The 19,421-nt window shown below is 56.4% G+C and overlaps 1 protein-coding gene across 1 annotated transcript in view; it reads right to left on the reverse strand.

Moving 5' to 3' along the window:
* COL22A1 (collagen type XXII alpha 1 chain) overlaps positions 1-14,406 on the reverse strand; it is a gene marked incomplete at its 5' end in the record, with an annotated part of 223,216 nt that extends 208,810 nt beyond the window's left edge. The window contains 2 exons of the mRNA XM_066372771.1: positions 9,895-10,461; positions 14,298-14,406. Coding sequence (XP_066228868.1) covers positions 9,895-10,461; positions 14,298-14,406 — 676 coding nt within the window. The remainder of the gene's footprint in view (positions 1-9,894; positions 10,462-14,297) is intronic.
* Between the last annotated feature and the right edge of the window lie 5,015 nt (positions 14,407-19,421).

Below are 19,421 nucleotides of genomic sequence, written 5' to 3' on the forward strand. Positions count from 1 at the left end.
CCACCTCCTGGGGCTGCATGTCTGCACAGGACGCGGTGGGGTGGGGTGGGGTGGGGGCACACGTGGGTGTGGCTCTGGGGGCGTGCCGGGCGGCTCTGCCTCCTCTGGGCTCTGGCTGAGGCCCCCTCTGCCGTGGGGAAGCTAGATTCACCCAGGCCAGGCGGGCCAAGGACATTCACAGCATGTTTGTGACAGGCCTGCTTCCTGGTTTCCAGATGAGGAAGCTGATTGAGGTTAAGCCTCCTGCCCAAAGCCACACAGCTGATCAACGGCCCAGGCCTGTCGTATTTCAGAAAGAGCGTTCTTTCAGCTCTCTGTTGCCTCCCTTAAAAATAAATAAATAAGTAAATAAAAGGAAAAGCGAGGAAACAAAGGACGATGCCACGTTCAGCCCTGGACACGCCCCGGGGCCTCTCGAAAGACCTCGGCCAGTTCCACGTCCCCACGGAGGAGAAAACAGCCTCAGAACCAGGCCCACTCAGGCCCGTGCTCCTCTTCCAACCCACTGGACTTCCTGCCCAAACAGTCCGACGCTGCTTCCAGGCACAGCCTCGCAGCAGACCTGTTCTCCTGAGGGTGTGCCATGGCCCAGGGCTGTGAGGGGCAGCTGTTTGTGGATCCGAATGGAGCTTAATCCTGTTCTCACATCAGAGTGACCTCACACATGCACGTGAGGCCCCCCGCCCCTTGGCGTGAGACCAAGGCCACAGGAGGTGAAAAGGGAAGGGGGCGTGGACTAGCGCTGGGGCCAGGGTGTGCCTATCCTGGGCACCGTGTCCCTGCATGCCACTGAGAGGGGCCCAAGGCCTCCAGACACAGCGCTGCCTCCCAGGCCCCTGGGTGGGACAATGGAGCACCTTCTCGGGGACGCTCCTGAAACGTCCTCTGTCACTGACAGACACAAAGCAGGGAGCAGGCAGGCCTCCCTCTGCTCTCCTGCCCAGGCCTCCCGGGGCCGAGTGTGGAGCAGGGTCTCGGGCGAGCAGGGTGGTGAACGGAGGTGTCTGGCTCTGCTTTCCGGCTTCACGAATCCCCCCGGGGCTCACTCACTTCCAGCTGGCACAGCCCTGCTCCGGCCCAAGCGCCTCCCTTGCAGCCCAACCCGAGCACGGGGTGGCGTTTGGGGGTCTGAGGCAGAAGGCGGCTGCAGGGCAGAACGCACACGCTGAGGGGAGGCGAAGGGATGCCAGAGCGCTCCCTGCCAGGGGCGCCCCTTCACGCCCTCCCGCCCCTCTCCCCGGCCTGCCAGGGGGCGCCCCTTCACGCCCTCCCCGCCCCCCTCCCGGCCTGCCAGGGGGCGCCCCTTCACCCCCTCCCCGCCCCTCTCCCCTGCCAGGGGGCACCCCTTCACGCCCTCCCCGCCCCTCTCCCCTGCCAGGGGGCGCCCCTTCACCCCCTCCCCGCCCCCCTCCCCGGCCTGCCAGGGGCACCCCTTCACCCCCTCCCCGCCCCCCTCCCCGGCCTGCCAGGGGGCGCCCCTTCACCCCCTCCCCGCCCCCCTCCCCGGCCTGCCAGGGGGCGCCCCTTCACGCCCTCCCGCCCCTCTGCCCAGCCTGCCAGGGGGCACCCCTTCACCCCCTCCCCGCCCCCCTCCCCGGCCTGCCAGGGGGCACCCCTTCACCCCCTCCCCGCCCCTCTCCCCTGCCAGGGGGAGCCCCTTCACGCCCTCCCCGCCCTCTCCCCGGCCTGCCAAGGGGCGCCCCTTCACGCCCTCCCCGCCCTCTCCCCGGCCTGCCAGGGGGCGCCCCTTCACCCCCTCCCCGCCCCTCTCCCCTGCCAGGGGGCACCCCTTCACGCCTTCCCCGCCCCCTCCCCGGCCTGCCAGGCTCCCTTAGGGCAGCCCCAAGAGCACCGTTAGCACAGCACCCGCTCACCCACCCCTTCTTACATCCTAATCTTCATTAAAAACAAACAAAACACGCTGTCTGTGTGTCACAGCGGCGACCCAAATCGGCTGGTCAGAGTTCCAGAAAGCGGGCGTGGGGATGCCACACGTGCAGACAGACACTCGGCCTGCGGAGTTTCACGAAGCCATGTATTTCTAAGCGGCCGCACCCAGGCTGCTCCAGGGTGAGAGGCAGAGAGAAGGGGTCTGCGCACCCCCGTCTCAGGTCATTAGTGTGTGCGCGTCATGTGTGTGTACACGCCGGCGTCGGAGTGTGTGCGTGAGCGGGCACGCGAGTGTGTTTGTGTCCCTGAGCGTTTCAGCGTCAATGCATGTCTGTGTGTGTGTGCTTGAGCACGTCTGGGTGTGGGCATAACGCTGTGTGCTTGTGCACGTCTGGGTGTGAGCGTAACGCTGTGTGCTTGTGCACGTCTGGGTGTGAGCATAAGGGTGTGAGCATAACGCTGTGTGCTTGTGCACGTCTGGGTGTGAGCGTAACGCTGTGTGCTTGTGCACGTCTGGGTGTGAGCATAACGCTGTGTGCTTGAGCACGTCTGGGTGTGGGCAAAGGCAAAGAAACCGGAGTCTCTAATGAAAGGGACCGAGACGGACGTCTTGCAGTAGCACAGTCACCTCCAACACCCTGCTCTGACAGCTGGGCCCCCTCAGCCTTCCAGGAAGTGCGGGGCGGGGTCAGAAGCACTGTCATCAATCAGCCACAGTTCTTGGAAAGCCCCTAAACACCACGTAGGCCCCGAGTCCCACTGGCCCCCAACAAGTGAGAAACAAGTTCAGTTAGGACAGGATGGCGGCAGGACGCAGGAGCCACGCAGACGTGCGGAACCCCTCCTCGTGTTTAATGACAGGGAGGCGTGTTTAGAGCGAGGCCCCGGTTTACACAGAGCTGGTCTGTGCATGTGTACAACAGGCCTTCTGCAAGTGCCAATTTAGTGGTGGCCGTTACACGTTGCCCCTTGACCGAGTGGAGACGGAAGCCATCGTGTGAGACGCACCATTGCCCCTCGTGAGCTGGCACGCACCACCACCCCTCGTGAGCTGGAACGCACCACCGCCCCGCGTGAGCTGGAACGCACCATCGCCCCTCGTGAGCTCGTGAGCTGGCACGCACCACCGCCCCTCGTGAGCTGGCACGCACCACCGCCCCTCGTGAGCTGGGACGCACCACCGCCCCTCGTGAGCTGGAGCGCACCACCGCCCCTCGTGAGCTCGTGAGCTGGCGCGCACCACCGCCCCGCGTGAGCTGGCACGCCGCGTGGCAGGACTCAATGCCGGCGGCAGAGTGCTGAGGACAGGTTTGGGGGGGCTGAGGAAATGACGACACGTGGCCCTCACAGTTGAGGGGGACACACGTGCTATGAAGACTGAGACGGCCCCGTGTGCCCTGGTCCAATCGGGGCTGCAGGCAGGACCATTCGGTTTTGATATGTGGGTCAGAGAGTCTTCGGTCCAGACAGGAGTCAGGCAGGGACATGCACTCGAGGGCCCCCAGGGGTCATCTTCCGTGGCATAAACAAATTAAAAATAAATTATGGGCGGTTTTCAGTGTTTTGTCAGTTTCAGGCATTTTTCTAATAACGTTTCTCAACTCGTAATGAGAACTAAATGGCCCAATTACTACTTGTAGGGCTGGCCACGATCATAGCAAGTTTTTCCAGGAGGAACTCCCAGTGACCCTTAGGTAAAGGGTGGCGACCAGGCCTGAATTGCTTCCTGAGGCTGACGCAGTCCCAAGGGCCAAGCCACAGACATCCACGTGGCAGCTGCAAACCCACAGCGGACGCTTCCTCCGGTTCCTCCCGGGCCTCTGGGTCCAGCCAGGGCACTCGCTGGGTGGGTCCCTCGTGGCCACAGACTTATTCCCAGATGTGTGTGTGTGTGATTCATGTGTGGTGTGTATATGTGTGTGTGCGGTACATGGGTGTGGGTGTGCACGCACGTGTGTGTATGTGGTGTGTGTGTGTGCATGTGGTATATCTACGTGTGCATGTGTGTCCTGGGTTCACTGCTGGCTCTGTGGGCAGAGGGGCATGAGGACAGAGGCAGGAGTGTGGTCAGGAAGAACACAGTGTGCTCACAGCAGATGGGGACAAGGACACCAGCAGGACTGTGCCCTCTTTAAACAAACTACAAGAGTTGGGCTCAGAGGGACTCTGGGCCCAAAGAAATCACCAGGCTGGACGGGCCACCCGGACCTGCCGCCCGCTGGCCCCAAAGCTCCACCCTTGGGCGTGGCCGCCGGGTCTTCAGGGGGCGGGTTATTGCGGGGGGTTGCAGTGGACACTGCTTCTGTCTGAGAAGCACAGGGGCGGACCCGGGACCCCCTCCTCCTGCCGTGTGAACTTGGGGAAGTCGGCTCAGAGCTCAGCCTCAATTTCTGCCTCCTGAGATTGGGGACAGTGACACTTCCTCCGAAGGACTACGAGCTGCTGCCCATGCCCTCGGCACTGCCCTGCAGGGGGCCGGGTTCCTGCCTGTCCTGGCCTCTGCTTTCCCTGGGCCTCTACCTGCAGCTCTGGGCCTGTAAGTCTTGGCGTGTCATCCTGACCTCAACTCAATCCTGTTCTTCCCAAATAGGCCTTCCTGTAACCTCCCGGCCTGAGACCCTTTCTCACACGGCCCTGTTTTCTTCTCTTCAAGCACTTGTCACCATCTGAAATGACCTTACCCATTGATTTTTTTTATTATTATCTATTTTCCTTCCTTTCTGGGGAATAGCACACTAAGAGTAGGATCACAGATGTCTCCTTCACCAGTGTGACCCCTGAGCCTCAGCACAGTGTCTAGGGGGAAATAGCAGATAGATAAATAAGTGTTAAAAATAATAGTAACAGCCCAACAGTATACATAAAGATCCTTAAAACACCCACTGTCGTGAGATGACAGCTATGAGGCCTGTGTAGTCCGTTCCCAGCCACATAAACAAGTTCTGTTGTTTACTGAACACGCTCTACACTACGAAAAAGAGCATAAACAAATGTTCAAGTGAACCGAATAATTCCCTCATTGAGAAGGGAAGTGGCCTGTCCCTGGCCACAGTAAGAAGCTAGGGTGACACTCTCAATGAGTATCAGCATCCATGCCCCGCCCCCTCCAGGCCAATCTCACTTCTCATTACAGCTGAGCCTGTCGGGGGGGGGGGGGGGGCGGCCCCACGTGCAGAGCTGACCCCGCGGCTCGCTCTGGTGCGGGTGCTGAGCTGGGTGCAGACACCCAGGTTCCAGTGAGAACAGCAGGGGAAGAATAAATTCATCCCCCCTTCCGAAAGAAAGCACATTCTCTCCCTCTCCACGCCCCCCAACATCGTGGTAAGAATAACATCCAGTAGTCAAAGCTCTCACTAGGACAGCGGTGCAGCTAGTCACGACCACATCAAGGGAGACCCAGAGGGTGACCATGTGTCAGGACACAGACACTGGAAGCATGGGAGAGGCCACTGCTTGGCCCTAGTCCACGATAACACATCAGCTCCCCTGTCCAGGCGCTAAAGGACAGCACCCAGGCGAGTGTCCGCTGCCCGTGGGAGAGGGGAGAGAGGACCACCACGGTGTCCTCGGAATAGCAGTGGGCGGAGGCTCTCCCCGCGGCGGCTGGCACACCACAGGTCACTTACGGCGACCCGATAAGCTATATAAAGTCGTCCTGCGGCCACGACAGAGCCCGGGGTGGAGAAAGCTCTTAATTACAGCTGACGTGCCGGGGCCGGGCCGTCTGCCGCTTCCGCCCCACACGCTGCAGGAGGCCAGGCCGAGGCTGAGTCCCCTGGGAACCTCGTCAGGCCACGGAGACGCAGGGCTTGATGCCGTGACCCTGAGCTGCTTCCCCGAATGAGCCTGAGGCCAGGGGGACAGTGAGCCACATGCCAGAGCAGATGGTAGGGGAGCCAGCTGGGAGAGGCCCCGGGGTGGGGCTGAAGCCAGAAATCCACCTCTAATAACGTCAGCCACGTGTTGCTGCTGGTAATGTTATTCTGCTCATAAGTTTGCAGATATATATACATATTTATATATATATTTTTTCTCTTTTGTGTTTATATAGTTTCTAGTGTCCCCCCAATGCATTCCCCCTCCCCCGTGTTCCCCTCAACACCCCCCTTGCCCCCCTCCCTGCAACGCCCTCCCCCCTTCCCTCCAGGATTTTCTTTCCTGCTCTCCATAACGCTGTGTTATGTGTATACAATTTCACCAGTCCCTTTTCCTTCTCTGATCCCATCCTCTCATCTCCTTTTTTTATAACATGGGGATAATGATTTTTTTCAAATACCATGCACTTCATTCATTCATTCATTCAACAAACAGCCACTGGTCACGGTGGCTGTGCCCCAGCAGAGGAGTCAGTCAGCGTGTGGTTGTGGACTGATGGAATGAATGACTGAGACTGGACCCAATGACTGCTGCAACGCAGGGCTCTGCCATGAACAAACGGGTATGTAGTTTAGAGCAAATGAAATGATTACTACACCAAAACCCCATGTTAATTAGTCTATAACTCTCCAGATCACTGAGAGAAACCCCCTACTCAGAGTCCCTCCCACGTGGGCCGTGAAGCCCCCTGCAGGTCTCTGCTGGGTGCCACGGGATTTCTGTCGTCGGGGGTTTCCGTGACACTTCCTGATCCCATCCTACGGCGTTTCAGTGTTACTGTTAGCTATTTTACTTGGTTGTGCCTGGTTTCTAACTGACGCGACTGTGAGGGGACTTCGTTCCCTCTGTCACCAGAATAGAGCAGGCCCTCGTCAGCTCACAGCTGTATTTACCAAAGCGATTCCCTTCGGACGGACAGGGGGGCGGAACTTACAGCAACTGGAGAAGGCTGGGGAGAGCGTAACGGGGGTTTTCCTAATGATATCATGTGGGTGGGGGTGGGCTGGACCAGGCGGGCTTGTGTCCGTTTCTCCTTCTGTTGGCTACATCCACCGCCCCCCAATTTTCCAGCACAGGTCAAACCCCTTTCCCGGAGGGAGAAGGGGTGGACTCTAACTCAACTCTCCAATGCTAGACAGGGGCCGGTGCTTCCGGCCGTACGCAGCCTGTGTTTCCACGCCCAGGCTACAGTGACATGTCAGGGTCTCAGGGTCTCAGGGTCCCAGGGCCCATGCTAGTATCAGACTGAAGCCAGGGTGCCTGGTCTCAGCCCCCTGCCCGGGTCTGGAGACTCACCCGGCTCCGAGAGCCCGAGAGCTGTCCACGCTGGCGGCCCCCTCACCCTCTCCCACCCCTTCTCTGCCCTGCTCCGAGCCCTGGCAGGCTGCCTGCACCGGGCCCCCGTGCTGGCTGGCGCTTGGCAGGGTCAGGCCAAAAGGGGGTGCCAAGCAGCCAGAGAGGAGGGGAGCCTTTCGTGTTCCCTCCGGGCAGGCGTTGAGGCAGTGCTGCGTCCCTCTAGGTGACTTCACAGCCGGGGGGCAGCCCTCTGCCACCCCCACAGGGCTGCAGCCACCCTCTGTCCTGTATAGCTGGCTTCCCTCCTGCCAGTTCCCAGCGCCTGGGACCCCTCCTCAGCCTCGCTCGGCCCGCCAGGACCCTGACACACAAGTCTGCCGAGAACAGGGCTCATGCGAGAAAAGAACCAAGCACCAGGAGAAATGGAGGGAGTGGAGGGAGCCTCTCCCCCTTGAGGCCGCCCGACCTCGGGCCTTTGCATCGTGTGTCATGTCCATTTGCTCCACTCCTTAAGGCAGCTAGAGGGGGGCTTTCCGCCGCCCGTGACTGACATCACCATCCCTGATTCAGAGCCTGTGTTCCGGGGCACGAGGTCAGTGTGGAGGCTGCAGCCCTGCTGTTTTCTTAACTGGGCACCACAGTCCCGTGACCTCCCCTCTCAGGGTGTCCCTGCCAGGCCCAGAACCGTCCCCTGGGAACACAAGTGCTTCACACTCTAGATTCCACTCTGCCCGGGTCCAGAACCAGCCTGAGCCAGCACTGCAGGATGGCAAGCTGCCAGTGGAGAGGGTCTGGACGTGGCCTTGCTCCCCAGGGCTCATCAAGGGCTCTGGGATGACAGCTCGGTGCTCATGACCCCGAGCCACCGCTCTGGGTTTCTGCCTCTTGGCTGGGCCTGGGACCCGGTGCCTGGCTCTGGTCAGCCCAGACTTCTGGCCAGTGTGCACCCAGATCACCCCTGGCTGGACTGTCTCCTCCCTTACCCCTCTCTTCCACCTTGACCCCCATGGCCCCCCCTGCCCACAACTGAGCCTCCCAGGAGCTTAGCATCCCAAACGCTCAGATCTGTGAAAAGGAGGTACCTCTAATCTATGAGGTTGTCACGAGGGTCAAAGGAAGTCACTCACAGAAAGTCCATGGCCAGTGCCTCCAGGACAGGCCACCTTCACTTAGCCCTCTGGGCACATGGTTTCCTGGTCTAGAAAACAGGCCTGGTTACCAATGCGCCACCAGTCCAGCAGGCTTTCTCCCTGGTGTCCTTTCTGCAGCCCATTCTCCAGATGTGACCACGCCAGGCCCTGGCACAAACCCTCCAGTGCTTCACCTGAGCTCACAACTGAGACCCTGACAACCAGACACAGCTACAACCCCTGGTCCCCCCCCCTTTGTTCTGGCCATGTGGCCCAGTATAGTTCACTGATGTGTCCTGCTGTCTCTTAATCCCATGTCACCATCCCATCATGCAGCTCATGCTTGTCCTTCTCTACCACCACCGAAATGCCACCTCCTCCAGGAAGCTCTCCCTCATTCTCATGGTCACCTCCCATCCAAACCACAGCAGGACTCTGCCCATGAGGCTCTGTGGAACCTTCATTAAAGTCATCCATGCAGCGTTCCATTCCTCTTTATGTTTTTTTTTTCTTGGCCATCTAGACTGTGAGGACAGGGGCTGTGTCACAACTTTTTTTAGAGGCCCAGAATCAGCACAAGGGCACACACAAGGAGATCTCCAACAAGGAGCTGTGACTATTAGAAATTAAGTGAGCCAACGTAGGGGAAAGAGTCACAAAGTGGTAAAGAAATCAAAGGGTTTCCAGTCTCAGATTCTCACTGGGCTGCAAGCCAGGCTCACCCCTAGGATCGGAGACACCAGCCCCCGCCCCCCTGCACCTGCTGAGATGATAACCATTGGGCTTCCCACCTGAGAGTCTCAGTCCCCAGAAGTCAGGTGGAGGGAGGCTGAGACTGCTCCCTGCCCCCACCTGCTGACCCTGGAGGGGAAGTTACCCAGCACTGGTCTGGCAGTGGGTAACTTCTAAGGTGGAAATGCCACCCTAATGAGGCAGAAGGCAGAAGGTGGAGACAGGCTGGCCCATGACAGCCCCCTTCCATCTTCCTGCCCCAGGGAAGGGATGGCCTCAGGATAAGTTCCTAGAGGTCAGAGCCCCTAGGGGCATGGGCTCTCAGCCTGCAGCCCAATCCCTCTCCCTCACCCCAGCCACAGCCGTGCTCAGACAAATGGTTCGGAGACCTAGGGTTATCTCGAGGGCACCAGGCCCACAGCCTTGGCCTCTGGGAGAGCAGCACCCCCACCACGGCGAAACGGCTGACTCGGGGTCCCGGGGTACAGTCCCCGAGCCTGCCTGTGCCATGCTCTTACATGAGCTGTCATCAGGACAGGTCCCCTCTCTGTCCCCCTGCTGCGTGTGGAGGCCTCAGCGAGCCCTCTGCAGGCACAGGCTCCGTCTTCACGGCCCTGGACCAGACCCTTAGCCGGTCTCCATGCCTCTCAGGGTGGGTGGGGTGGGTGGGGTCAGAACGCAGCCTCTGTAATTCCCTTTCCATTTCTGCAGCCCTGAAAGTCGTGATCTTGGTGACAGGCACATGCTATGCGTAGGTGCAACTGGGTTTCTTACATTACAGAGCTGGGAATGGTGGACTCAGGCCACAGCTGTCACCGCTGTCATGCAGCTGAGGCCTCCCTCGCCTTGGCCCAGCAGCCTTGCTCGAAACCGCGGCTCCAGCCCTGGGTAGGCGGCCAGCGCAGCCCCCGCCCCCGCCTCCGTCCCCGCCCCCGCCCCCGCCTCCGCCCCCCACGCCACGCAGACTCACTCTCGCACAGGCGGCGCCGCAGCTTGCCCCGGATCTTGTCGATGGCGTCGAAGTCGGACACGTGGAACACGTGGGCGGACTTGGGCTCCGAGGCGATCTCCTCCAGCTCCTCCTTCAGCGCCTCCCCGACGCCCACCGCGAAGATGCGGATGCCTGCCCGGTGGGCTGCGGTCGCCGCCTCCAGCACCAAGTCCTGGCTGCGGCCGTCCGTCAGCAGGATGGCCACCTGCTTGAAGGCGCGGTCCCCGGGGCGGCCGCCGGCCAGCGGCGAGAAGCTGTGGCGGGTGACGTAGCGCAGAGCGTCGCCCGTGTTGGTGTGGCCACCCTGGTAGGCCAGGGACTGCGCAGCCGCCTTGACCGCCTCCCTGGAGTCAAAGTGGCCCAGCTCAAAGGCCGTGGTGGGCTGGTCACTATAGTGGACGACCCCCACGCGGGTGTGGTCGGGGCCCACTTCGAAGGTGTCCACCAGGTTGGCCACCCACTGCTGGACCTTCTCAAAGTCCTCCTTGCCCACGCTGGAGGAAGTGTCCAGCAGGAAGACCAGGTCGTAGTGGACAGTCTTGCAGCCTGCAGGGGTGAGACAAGGGGTAAGGCAGGGTCATGTGCTGTGGAGAGAGCGCTACCCCTGGGGGACCTGGAGGGATGGTCTCTGACTCACACTACATGCTTCAGACACCCACCCAGGGCCCTTGTCCTGCTGCCTTAACGCTCAAACCTCAGTTTCCTAACTGTCCCATGATGACAAGTGTCCCCAAGGTGGCTGTGAGGTTCAGCTGACAATATATAATCTTATAGGAAAGTGATTAACATTCATGGAACAGCAAGTACTGTCCCAATTTCTTTATCTATGTGGTTACAAGTGACTTCATTATTTTTTCAACCCACTACCAAAAAATAAATTAAAAAATGCATGCCCATTTCAGCAAAGTTGGAAGAGGCAATCAAAAAAAAATGTTTGAAGTGCTGGTATTCTCATCTACAGAGACAACCACTGTTAACCACGGTCCAGATACTTGATTACTTTCCATTATTTCCATATAGTTATTGATGGGAGTGGGACTCTACTAGACACGCTGAAGGATTAGCTGTTTCTCCTGCATCCAGCAATGTGCTGGGAACCCATTTTCAATGTGATAATGCCGGTTTCCATGGCTACAGAGAGTCCACTGCAAGGAGGAGCATAATTTATTTAGCCAGTGCTTTCCTGTTGGATATTTAAACACTTTACTATACTTTACTCTTAGAAGTCAAATACAATATATGGCATTCATAGATTTTAAATATACATTCATAGAATTCCATAATGCTTTATGAAACCCTGCTTATGTTTTTATAACTAGATAAATACCAATTTCATATTAATTGTTCAATGCTTTTGATTAAACAAAAAAGAGCTTCGTATAATTTATTTCTAGGCTTCAGAGCAACGAGAGCAGAGTTTGCTCATCTCCGTTTTACAATTAGAGAATATGAGGAAAAGTGTTTGCTACACTCCAAAGAGCTGCACAAACCTAGGAGAGAACTGAGGAGAGGCCCCAGTCTTGACTCTGTCAGAAGCTGGGCTTTGGTCATGCCAAGAGCACAGCCGACCAGGCCTCTGGGAACACCGGGCAGAAACATTTGGCTAGTAAAAACAAAAGACACACACACACACACACATACACACACAAACCCCATTTTGATATAAACTATCAGATTGACAAAAGTTACAAAGACCATTGTAACCGGTGAGAACGTGAAGAGAATGCAATGAGTCTTTTGATCGACCAATTCCAAATCTAGTGATTTACCCTAAGAAAATAACCGGATAAATGGAAGACGGAAAAAAAATGATGTACTATATAAGGAAGTTCACGGCAGCATTCCCAAGCAAAAGCCTGGAGACAGCCTGTACAGCCTTACTGAAATAAAAGTCACCTGGATCCCTACAGTGAAATGGCAGGCGGTCAAGACAGGGATGGCTGTGAAGGAATTCTTATTGCCAATAGGGACACCTTTTCCCCACTTACTGTTGGGTGTGAAATGCCGGGTGTGTCTAGGTGTGGGATTGTGCTTGAGAGAACATGCAAAAAGAAACATTGCTAACCTCTGGCAAGCAGAACCATGCATGATTTCTTATCTTGTATCTCTAATTTTATGTATACAAACAGTAAATTAAGTTCGAAAGAGTAACAATAAAGTTTACACACACACACACACTTTCCGGTCTCAACCTGAGTTGGGGCCACTCCTGATATTTCCCCATCTACCCTTCCCTCTAGTTCCTACAACCCAAGTGACAATCGGCCTGTCGGAGCGGAGCTTAATCCCTGTCTTCCCAAAATTGAACCCTAATGGGATAAGAGCTTCTGGAGTGTGTTTGCCCAGATGTGTGGACTCAAGAGGTAATTCCTGGGGAGTTTTTCTCCTTGACACAGAAGGTCATCCTTTTGTCTGTGACACAATAATGTCCCAGTCAGTTCAGGATAATTGCTGCTGCGGGCTCAGCAGGGCCCGGCCTGTGGGCTGGAATCCTTGAGCAAATTTGTTTTAATCTTGAAGAAAATTCATGTGTTCAAAAGGCCTCCCCAAGGGGCCCTTCGGAGCTCTCTGTACATTTCTCCTGGTGGCCAGAGAGCAGGTTGGATGGTAGGCACGTGAGAGTTAAGTGTGATGTCCAGGGAAGGGCCCTGACCCTGGGGCGCATGGCCTGGCTTCTGGCCTCTGCTCAGCCACAGGTAAAGGTTGTGTGAACCCAGTCTGGTGACCATTTTCTACCCTAGGAAAACGAGGGCTTGGAAAAGCCGGCCCTCGGCCTTCCCATTCCTGAACTGAATAACCCTGTGTCAACCGCGCAGCGAGATCCTCTCAGGGAACATAAATTCACGTGTTCACCTGAAACCCGGGATGTCATCACTGTCTTCCCAGTGAGCCGGGTGGTCAGAGGTTGGGGCAGAGTGAAATACACGCAAAGACTTTGTAATAACGACACAGAAACGCCCACCTTCGGGCAGTTTGTTTTGTTTTCTGCCTTCCTGCAGGCTCAGAGGAAACAGCTGGGGCTCGGACTCAAGCGCCGAGTTTCACCAGCCTCACCTGTGTGGGGCTTTGGCCTCTCACACCTGGGTTCCTTATCTGCAAAACGGGCGCTGCGCTTTACAAGGGCAGAGCTTTACGGGGTCCAGGGGGGGGGGTGCCCTGGGGTCGGAGCTTTGAATAGGGCAGAGCTTTTTATGAAGCTGGGGCTATGAATAGGGCGGAGCTATGCGAGGGGCAGTGCTTTACAAGGGCAGAGCTTTCTGGGTGGTGCTTCATGGGGGTGGGGCTTTTACAAGAGCGGGGCTTGGCGTGGGGTGGGGCTTAATGAGGGCGGGGCTTTGTGTGGAGCAGGGGCTCTATGTCCAGCTGGCGCTTTACTATGCAGGTGATGCTTTAAGTCTAGGCGTCTGATGACAGGTGCCCAGTGCTCCTGCTGGTCCTGCGTGTCTCCGCACGGATGTTGGCTTCCTCCAGGAGGCCCTTGGACAGGTGAGCAGAGCCCCCGTCTCAGGTCAGGCCTCCCTTGCCCAACAGGCCTCCCTTGCCCGCCTCGGGCCTCCTCTTCTCCAATAAACTCTCCTGCTTCCTCCGTCTCCTGTGGACCTGCCCTGGCTACCTCCCTCTCCCCGGGAACAGCCCCAGAGCCTTCACCAACACAACCGGGCCCTAAGCCCTGCCTGCTGTCCCCAAAACCCAACAGGCATTTGAGAGGGAGCAGCTCACGGCTCATTCTGAGAAGGACTCAGGACGGGTCCAGACAGCTCGTTCCTTTCCCCGACACACACCCACACACGCTCTCGCACTCACACACACACAGGCCCTCGCCCTTGCTGGGTAGCCGACTTTTATGCACATGGGCTGGAGGAGGGCTGACACACACGGGCAGGCACGCCGCTGCACCTCACGCGCACGCGCACGGACGCGCGCGCAGACTGCGGCAGCCCCACGCGCACGCGCACGGACGCGCGCAGACTGCGGCAGCCCCACTCACACGCGCACGGACGCGCGCAGACTGCGGCGGCCCCACTCACACGCGCACGCGCACGGACGCGCGCAGACTGCGGCGGCCCCACTCACACGCGCACGCGCACGGACGCGCGCAGACTGCGGCGGCCCCACTCACACGCGCACGCGCACGGACGCGCACAGACTGCGGCAGCCCCACTCACACACGGACGCGCGCAGACTGCGGCAGCCCCACTCACACGCGCACGCGCACGGACGCGCGCAGACTGCGGCAGCCCCACTCACACGCGCACGCGCACGGACGCGCGCAGACTGCGGCAGCCCCACTCACACGCGCACGCGCACGGACGCGCACAGACTGCGGCAGCCCCACTCACACGCGCACGCGCACGGACGCGCACAGACTGCGGCAGCCCCACCTGCCCGCTGGGCCTGGCAGCCGCGGTCCCCAGGCCATAGCAGCAGCACCCAGAGAAGGCAGGTCGCGGCGCTCCCTCGCAGGCTGGCCGTGGCTCTCTTGTGCTTGAGGACCAGCATTTCTTGGCCAGGAAGAAACACGCCGTTGGGTTCTACTGGAGCATTTCCTGTGTGAAGAAAAGACACACGTTGAGAGGAGGCCCTGGAGCTGAGAAGCCACAAGAGGCGACCTCTGGGCCCCCAGGTGGGAGGAATTCCCCCAGCCCCAGCCTCCCGGCTCATCTTCAGTAATCAGACCCGACACTTCTCACAGTGTGACCTTCTAAAGACCGCAGTCCAGGGTGACCTCCCCCTTCACTAACTGGCACACGAGTACTGAGGACCTGCCGGGCCCCATCACCGTAACTACCAAAGGCTCTACCTATGCACCAGCACCGTTGTTTTCATCACATATTCTAACTCAGACATTTAATAGACTACTTTATTAGTTTAATATGTCACCAGAGGACATCTTTCTGCCGGTTTTTGCCTTATATTGAGTTTTTAGGGAAGGTTTGTGGAAAATACTTAGGATGTCACATGAGTTTTGAAAGGATCCTGATAGGCATTGTCGAACTGCTCGACAAGAACGTCGCCCTGGTTCCCGCTGCCCCCAGCAGTGTTGGAGTGTGTGTGTGTGTGTGGGGGGGGGGTGCCCTCCTCACTCCCTACCTGGCAGTATCAAGTACCATCATTCCTTCAAAGTTTGCCAGCTCGATAGGAGAGAGGTTGGTTCTTGCTTGCTATGCGTCTCCTTGATCCAGGAGGTTTATTAGCTGAGTGTATCTCCCCTTCCTATCCATTTCAACAGGTACTTATCATTTGTCATGCAAGATCCAGCAGAGGGAAGACCATTTGTAGATTTCACAATTGATTTATTCACTTAACAGATGTTTACCAGTGGTCCTCCTATGCCAGGTGCTGAGGGCAGGCAGACGAATGGCACCAGATCCACCCACAAGGGCACTCACTGACACCTGGGAGACAGGTAAGACTCGGGCCAGGGGAAGGTAGGGTGAAATGAGCACAGGTGGAGGGAAGCACGAGGGCTTATGGGAGCACTGGGTGGGGGAGGGAGGTGTCACATGATCCTTTCAGGGAAAGAATCCTTTCAGGAAAGGTCTGGTTTTCTGCACTAGCACCAGCCAAGCCTAGTGTGGAAGGTTTTCCTTGGTTCACTGTCCCTTTCTCTCGGATTCTGACTTGTAAGGGCTCTTGTGATGACACTGAGCCCACTCATATATGCCAGGGTCATTTCCATGTTTTCAAGTCAGATTGGGAGCAACCTGAATTCTCCCTTGCCTTGTAATGTTGCCAATTCACAGAGATGGGGGTCATGAACGCCTTTTATGTGTGTGTGACGACAAATATATCAGCCAAATTGTACCATTTTAAGCATGTAATTCAGTGCCATTAATTATACATGTTATGTAATGATCGCCACTATCTCCAGGAATTTTTAATCACCCTAGACTGAAACTCTGTAACCATTAAGCAATAACAGATGTCTTTCCATTTATATAGGTCTTCTTTAATTTCTGTGAATGAAGATTTATAATTTTCAGTGGATAAGTCTTGTGCCTCTGTGAAATACTTTGTTCCTGAGTATTGTTATGCTATTCTCTGATACTATTGGAAATAAAATTATTTTCTTAATTTCTCTACTTTGATTATTGGCTGCTAGTATTCAGAAATGCAACAGATTTTTGAGTGTTGATTTTGTATCCTGAAATTTTGCTGATTTTAGTTATTACTTACAATAGCTTTCTGTGGATTCTCTATGGTTTTCTATATATAGGATCATGTCATCTGCAAATAGCAACAGTTTCATTTTATCCTTTCCAAGTTGTATCCCTTTTACTTCTTTTTCTTGTCTGATTGCTCTGGCTACAATCTCTGAGTCATGGTGTATACTTCTTTTTATACAGTATTCTATTTGATTTGCTAATATAGTTTGACGATTTTTTCACTTATGTTCATGAGAGATTTTGGCCTGTCACTTTCTTTTTCTTGGGATGTCTTTGGTCTGAGGATTAGGGTAATCACTGGCTTCATGGACTGAGTTTGGAAATGTTCCCTGTGCTTCTGTATTCTGGAAAAGACTGTGAAGATGAGATGGCCTTTGACCCAGGAATAAATGGAGTGCTCCTAATAAATGCCCTGTGAGTGTGGCAGGCTGGTATAGAATCCTCAGGCCTCTTGGTGGTATCAGTGAGCATTCCTTCTGCACAAAATGAAGATGATCTCTACTCCTTCAGGGGTGCAGTGAGGCTTACAGAAAGTAATTTCTGCAAAGCGTGCAGGACAGACCCCAGCATGGACTAGATACATGGTCACTGTGAGATTTCGGGGCCCACCTCCCACCCATCCAGCCCCCGCAAGCTGCCACGGGCACCATCACTCTCTTTCTCTCTCACCAGGCCCTGAGAAATGTCCATCATGGCTGTCCAGCTGGCATGATGTAGGCCACACCCTGTCCCTGGGAGACACAGCTCTGCCATTAGTCTCCAAAAGTCCAGCAATTAATTTACTAAGCTGAGTTTCTTCCACAAGCCAGCCCGTCACCATAGTAACCAGCATTCCCTATTCAGGGACCCAGGGGTGGGGGAGGAAAGATACTGAGCAGAAAGCAATTTAGAGGGAGAAAATGAGATTTGGCACACTGCTAGGGCAGTCGGGGCAGAGTGCGATCTCTGTCTGAATCCGAGGGTCTGGCCGCTGCCCACCGGAGGCGGGGCCGGCGAGTTGCTGGGGTGACGGGAGATGCTCTGGGCAGGAATCTGGCTGGGAGATGAAAGCATGGCGTGACTCTGTCCAGACCCCGGAGCCAGGCAGGTCCTTGCCCCACAGGCCCAGCGCTGAGCCCCTGGTGCATGTCTGCTGGGCTGTGTGTGATGCCAGCCGCACTTGCCGGTCAGGGACGGGAAGGGGGAGCTGGTGGTCTCTGTCAGTACAGGGCTGCCTGAGCGCAGAGCTGCCTGGGAGGAGGGGGAGGCCTGAGTCCTGGACTCAAACACCCAGGGCTGTGTGACCTGACCTAGTCACCAAACACATACTGAGCACCTTCTGTATACGGGGTGTTGTTCTGGGCAGTGATTTCTCCTGGGACAGCTGACATAATGATGAGGCTTCTCAGCCAGAATCTGTGCTCACGTTCCATCCCTGCCTCTTCTTACTAGCTGTGCAAACAAGGGGAAGTCACTCGACCTCTCTGGACCTTGGCCCTTGCACACGTGCAGTGAGGATAACAGCACCTGCGTCGCAGGCCACTGGGAGAACCGAGTCACTGCAGGTAAAAAATGCAGAACAGCGCTGACCCGGGGAGCGCACAGGGCGTGGTGGTGTTGTCATCGCCCAGTCCTTTGTTTCCTCACCTGTAGAATGGGAACGCCACCCCCGACTTCATAGATCTGTAGAGATTACATAGGTCAGCGGATGTGATCACTCTTCAGAAAGTAACATGTTGTGCATTATTGCCGTAATGGACCCAAAGGGGGGACTTGTCCGTCTGAGCTACCGAGAGAAGTCAGCTACACAGGGGTCCTGGGAACGCCACCGTTTCAGTCTCTAACTCAGTCACGCCCAAAATGCGTGTTAAACACTCACGAAGTGCCAGCCGCTTTGTCTGCGCAGCTTGCCGCCTCATGGTGGAGAAAGACAAGCAGGTAGACGCTGGCTTTTCTATGTGGGTCATGCCCTTGTAAAAGGGAGGACAAGCACTTCACTCAGTCCTGGGAGGTCAGGGAAGGCTTCCTGGAGGAGACAGTGCTCTGGCTGAGCCTGGGAAGATGGGTGGGGCGTAGGCAGGAGGACAAGGGTTGCCTTCTCCGGGAACAGCCTGCCTCCCTCCCGGTATGGCTCATGGCACGAGCAGGAGAAGATGAAAGGAATGGTGAACGTTCTGGCCAGAGCAGATGGGAGGAATTTGTGCAGAGGAAGGCATTCAAGTGTTAAGAGAGGCAGAGTGAGGGGTCAGGCCAGTGGCTGTTCCCAGGCATCCCCTGTGACAGGAAACGCTGCTGAGAGGGGTGGATTGGGCAGCAGTACCAACGAGGACGTCACAGCAACCCCCAAAACCAGCTATCGGTGCTCTTCCTAGGACAGCAGCAGGCCGAGGGGACCAGCTGCAGATTCCGTGACTCCAGGGGACTGTCAGAGTGGACGGGTGGAGGAAGGAGAGGGCTCGAAGGGAGCCCGGAATTACAGGCTGAGCACCTGGGAGCCAGTCACCGAAGGATTCAGAGAGAGGAGGTTGGGGCTGAACACACTGAGTGACTCAGGTGCCTGGAACTCAGCCACGTCAAGAAGTCAAAGGTAGACAGACATTGGAGTCTAAAGCACAGAAGAGAAATTGGAAAAGTGCAGAAGGAACACAAGACGGAGCTCGGGGGAATCATTCCGGGGGAAAAAAAAAAGAAAGAAAAGGAAAGAGCTCAGGCCCCCGGGAGCCTTTGGTCCCGCTAACGAGCAGGACCAGCCACCCGGTCCTTATGTCCTGTCCACACAGACGTTCCGGGGTTTAAACGGAGTCGGCGTAAGCCCCACGCTGCCAGAACGCGGGATCAGTTTGATTGAAGGGACTGAGGTGGAGTGAGAACTGCGTTTTCCTAACCTCCTTTTTTATGTTACGGAATTAAAAATATATATTATTAGTAATTTTTTCCCCCTAAGAAGAGGCCAGATGCCAGTTGTGTTTCCTAGTTACTAAAAATGATGAATGGAACTCAAGCCATGTCTGTCTATTCTTGAAACGGTGAAGATTCCTAATCTGACCCCCCGAAGAACTGGAAGGCACCCCCTCATCCCAGAGCCATCAGACACTTCCTCAGTGTTCTGCACACGCTTTTGGACTCATTGATGACCCAATTCAACAAACATGCGTCAAGTGCCAGACTAAGGCCGGGCATGGCCGTTGTCACTGGGTATCGTTGTCACTGGGTATAGCAACATCCTGCCTCCCGCTGATGGTCTGGGGACAGAAGGAAAAACTAAAGAAAACAAGGGACAACACGGTTTGCGAGAGTAATCATTGACTTGAACACAGCGCAGTCCCGGGGTAGGAGGGGACTGGGTAGGACAGTTTTTGC

Source organism: Saccopteryx leptura, chromosome 3 (assembly GCF_036850995.1).
Source record: "Saccopteryx leptura isolate mSacLep1 chromosome 3, mSacLep1_pri_phased_curated, whole genome shotgun sequence".
NCBI lineage: Eukaryota > Metazoa > Chordata > Mammalia > Chiroptera > Emballonuridae > Saccopteryx > Saccopteryx leptura.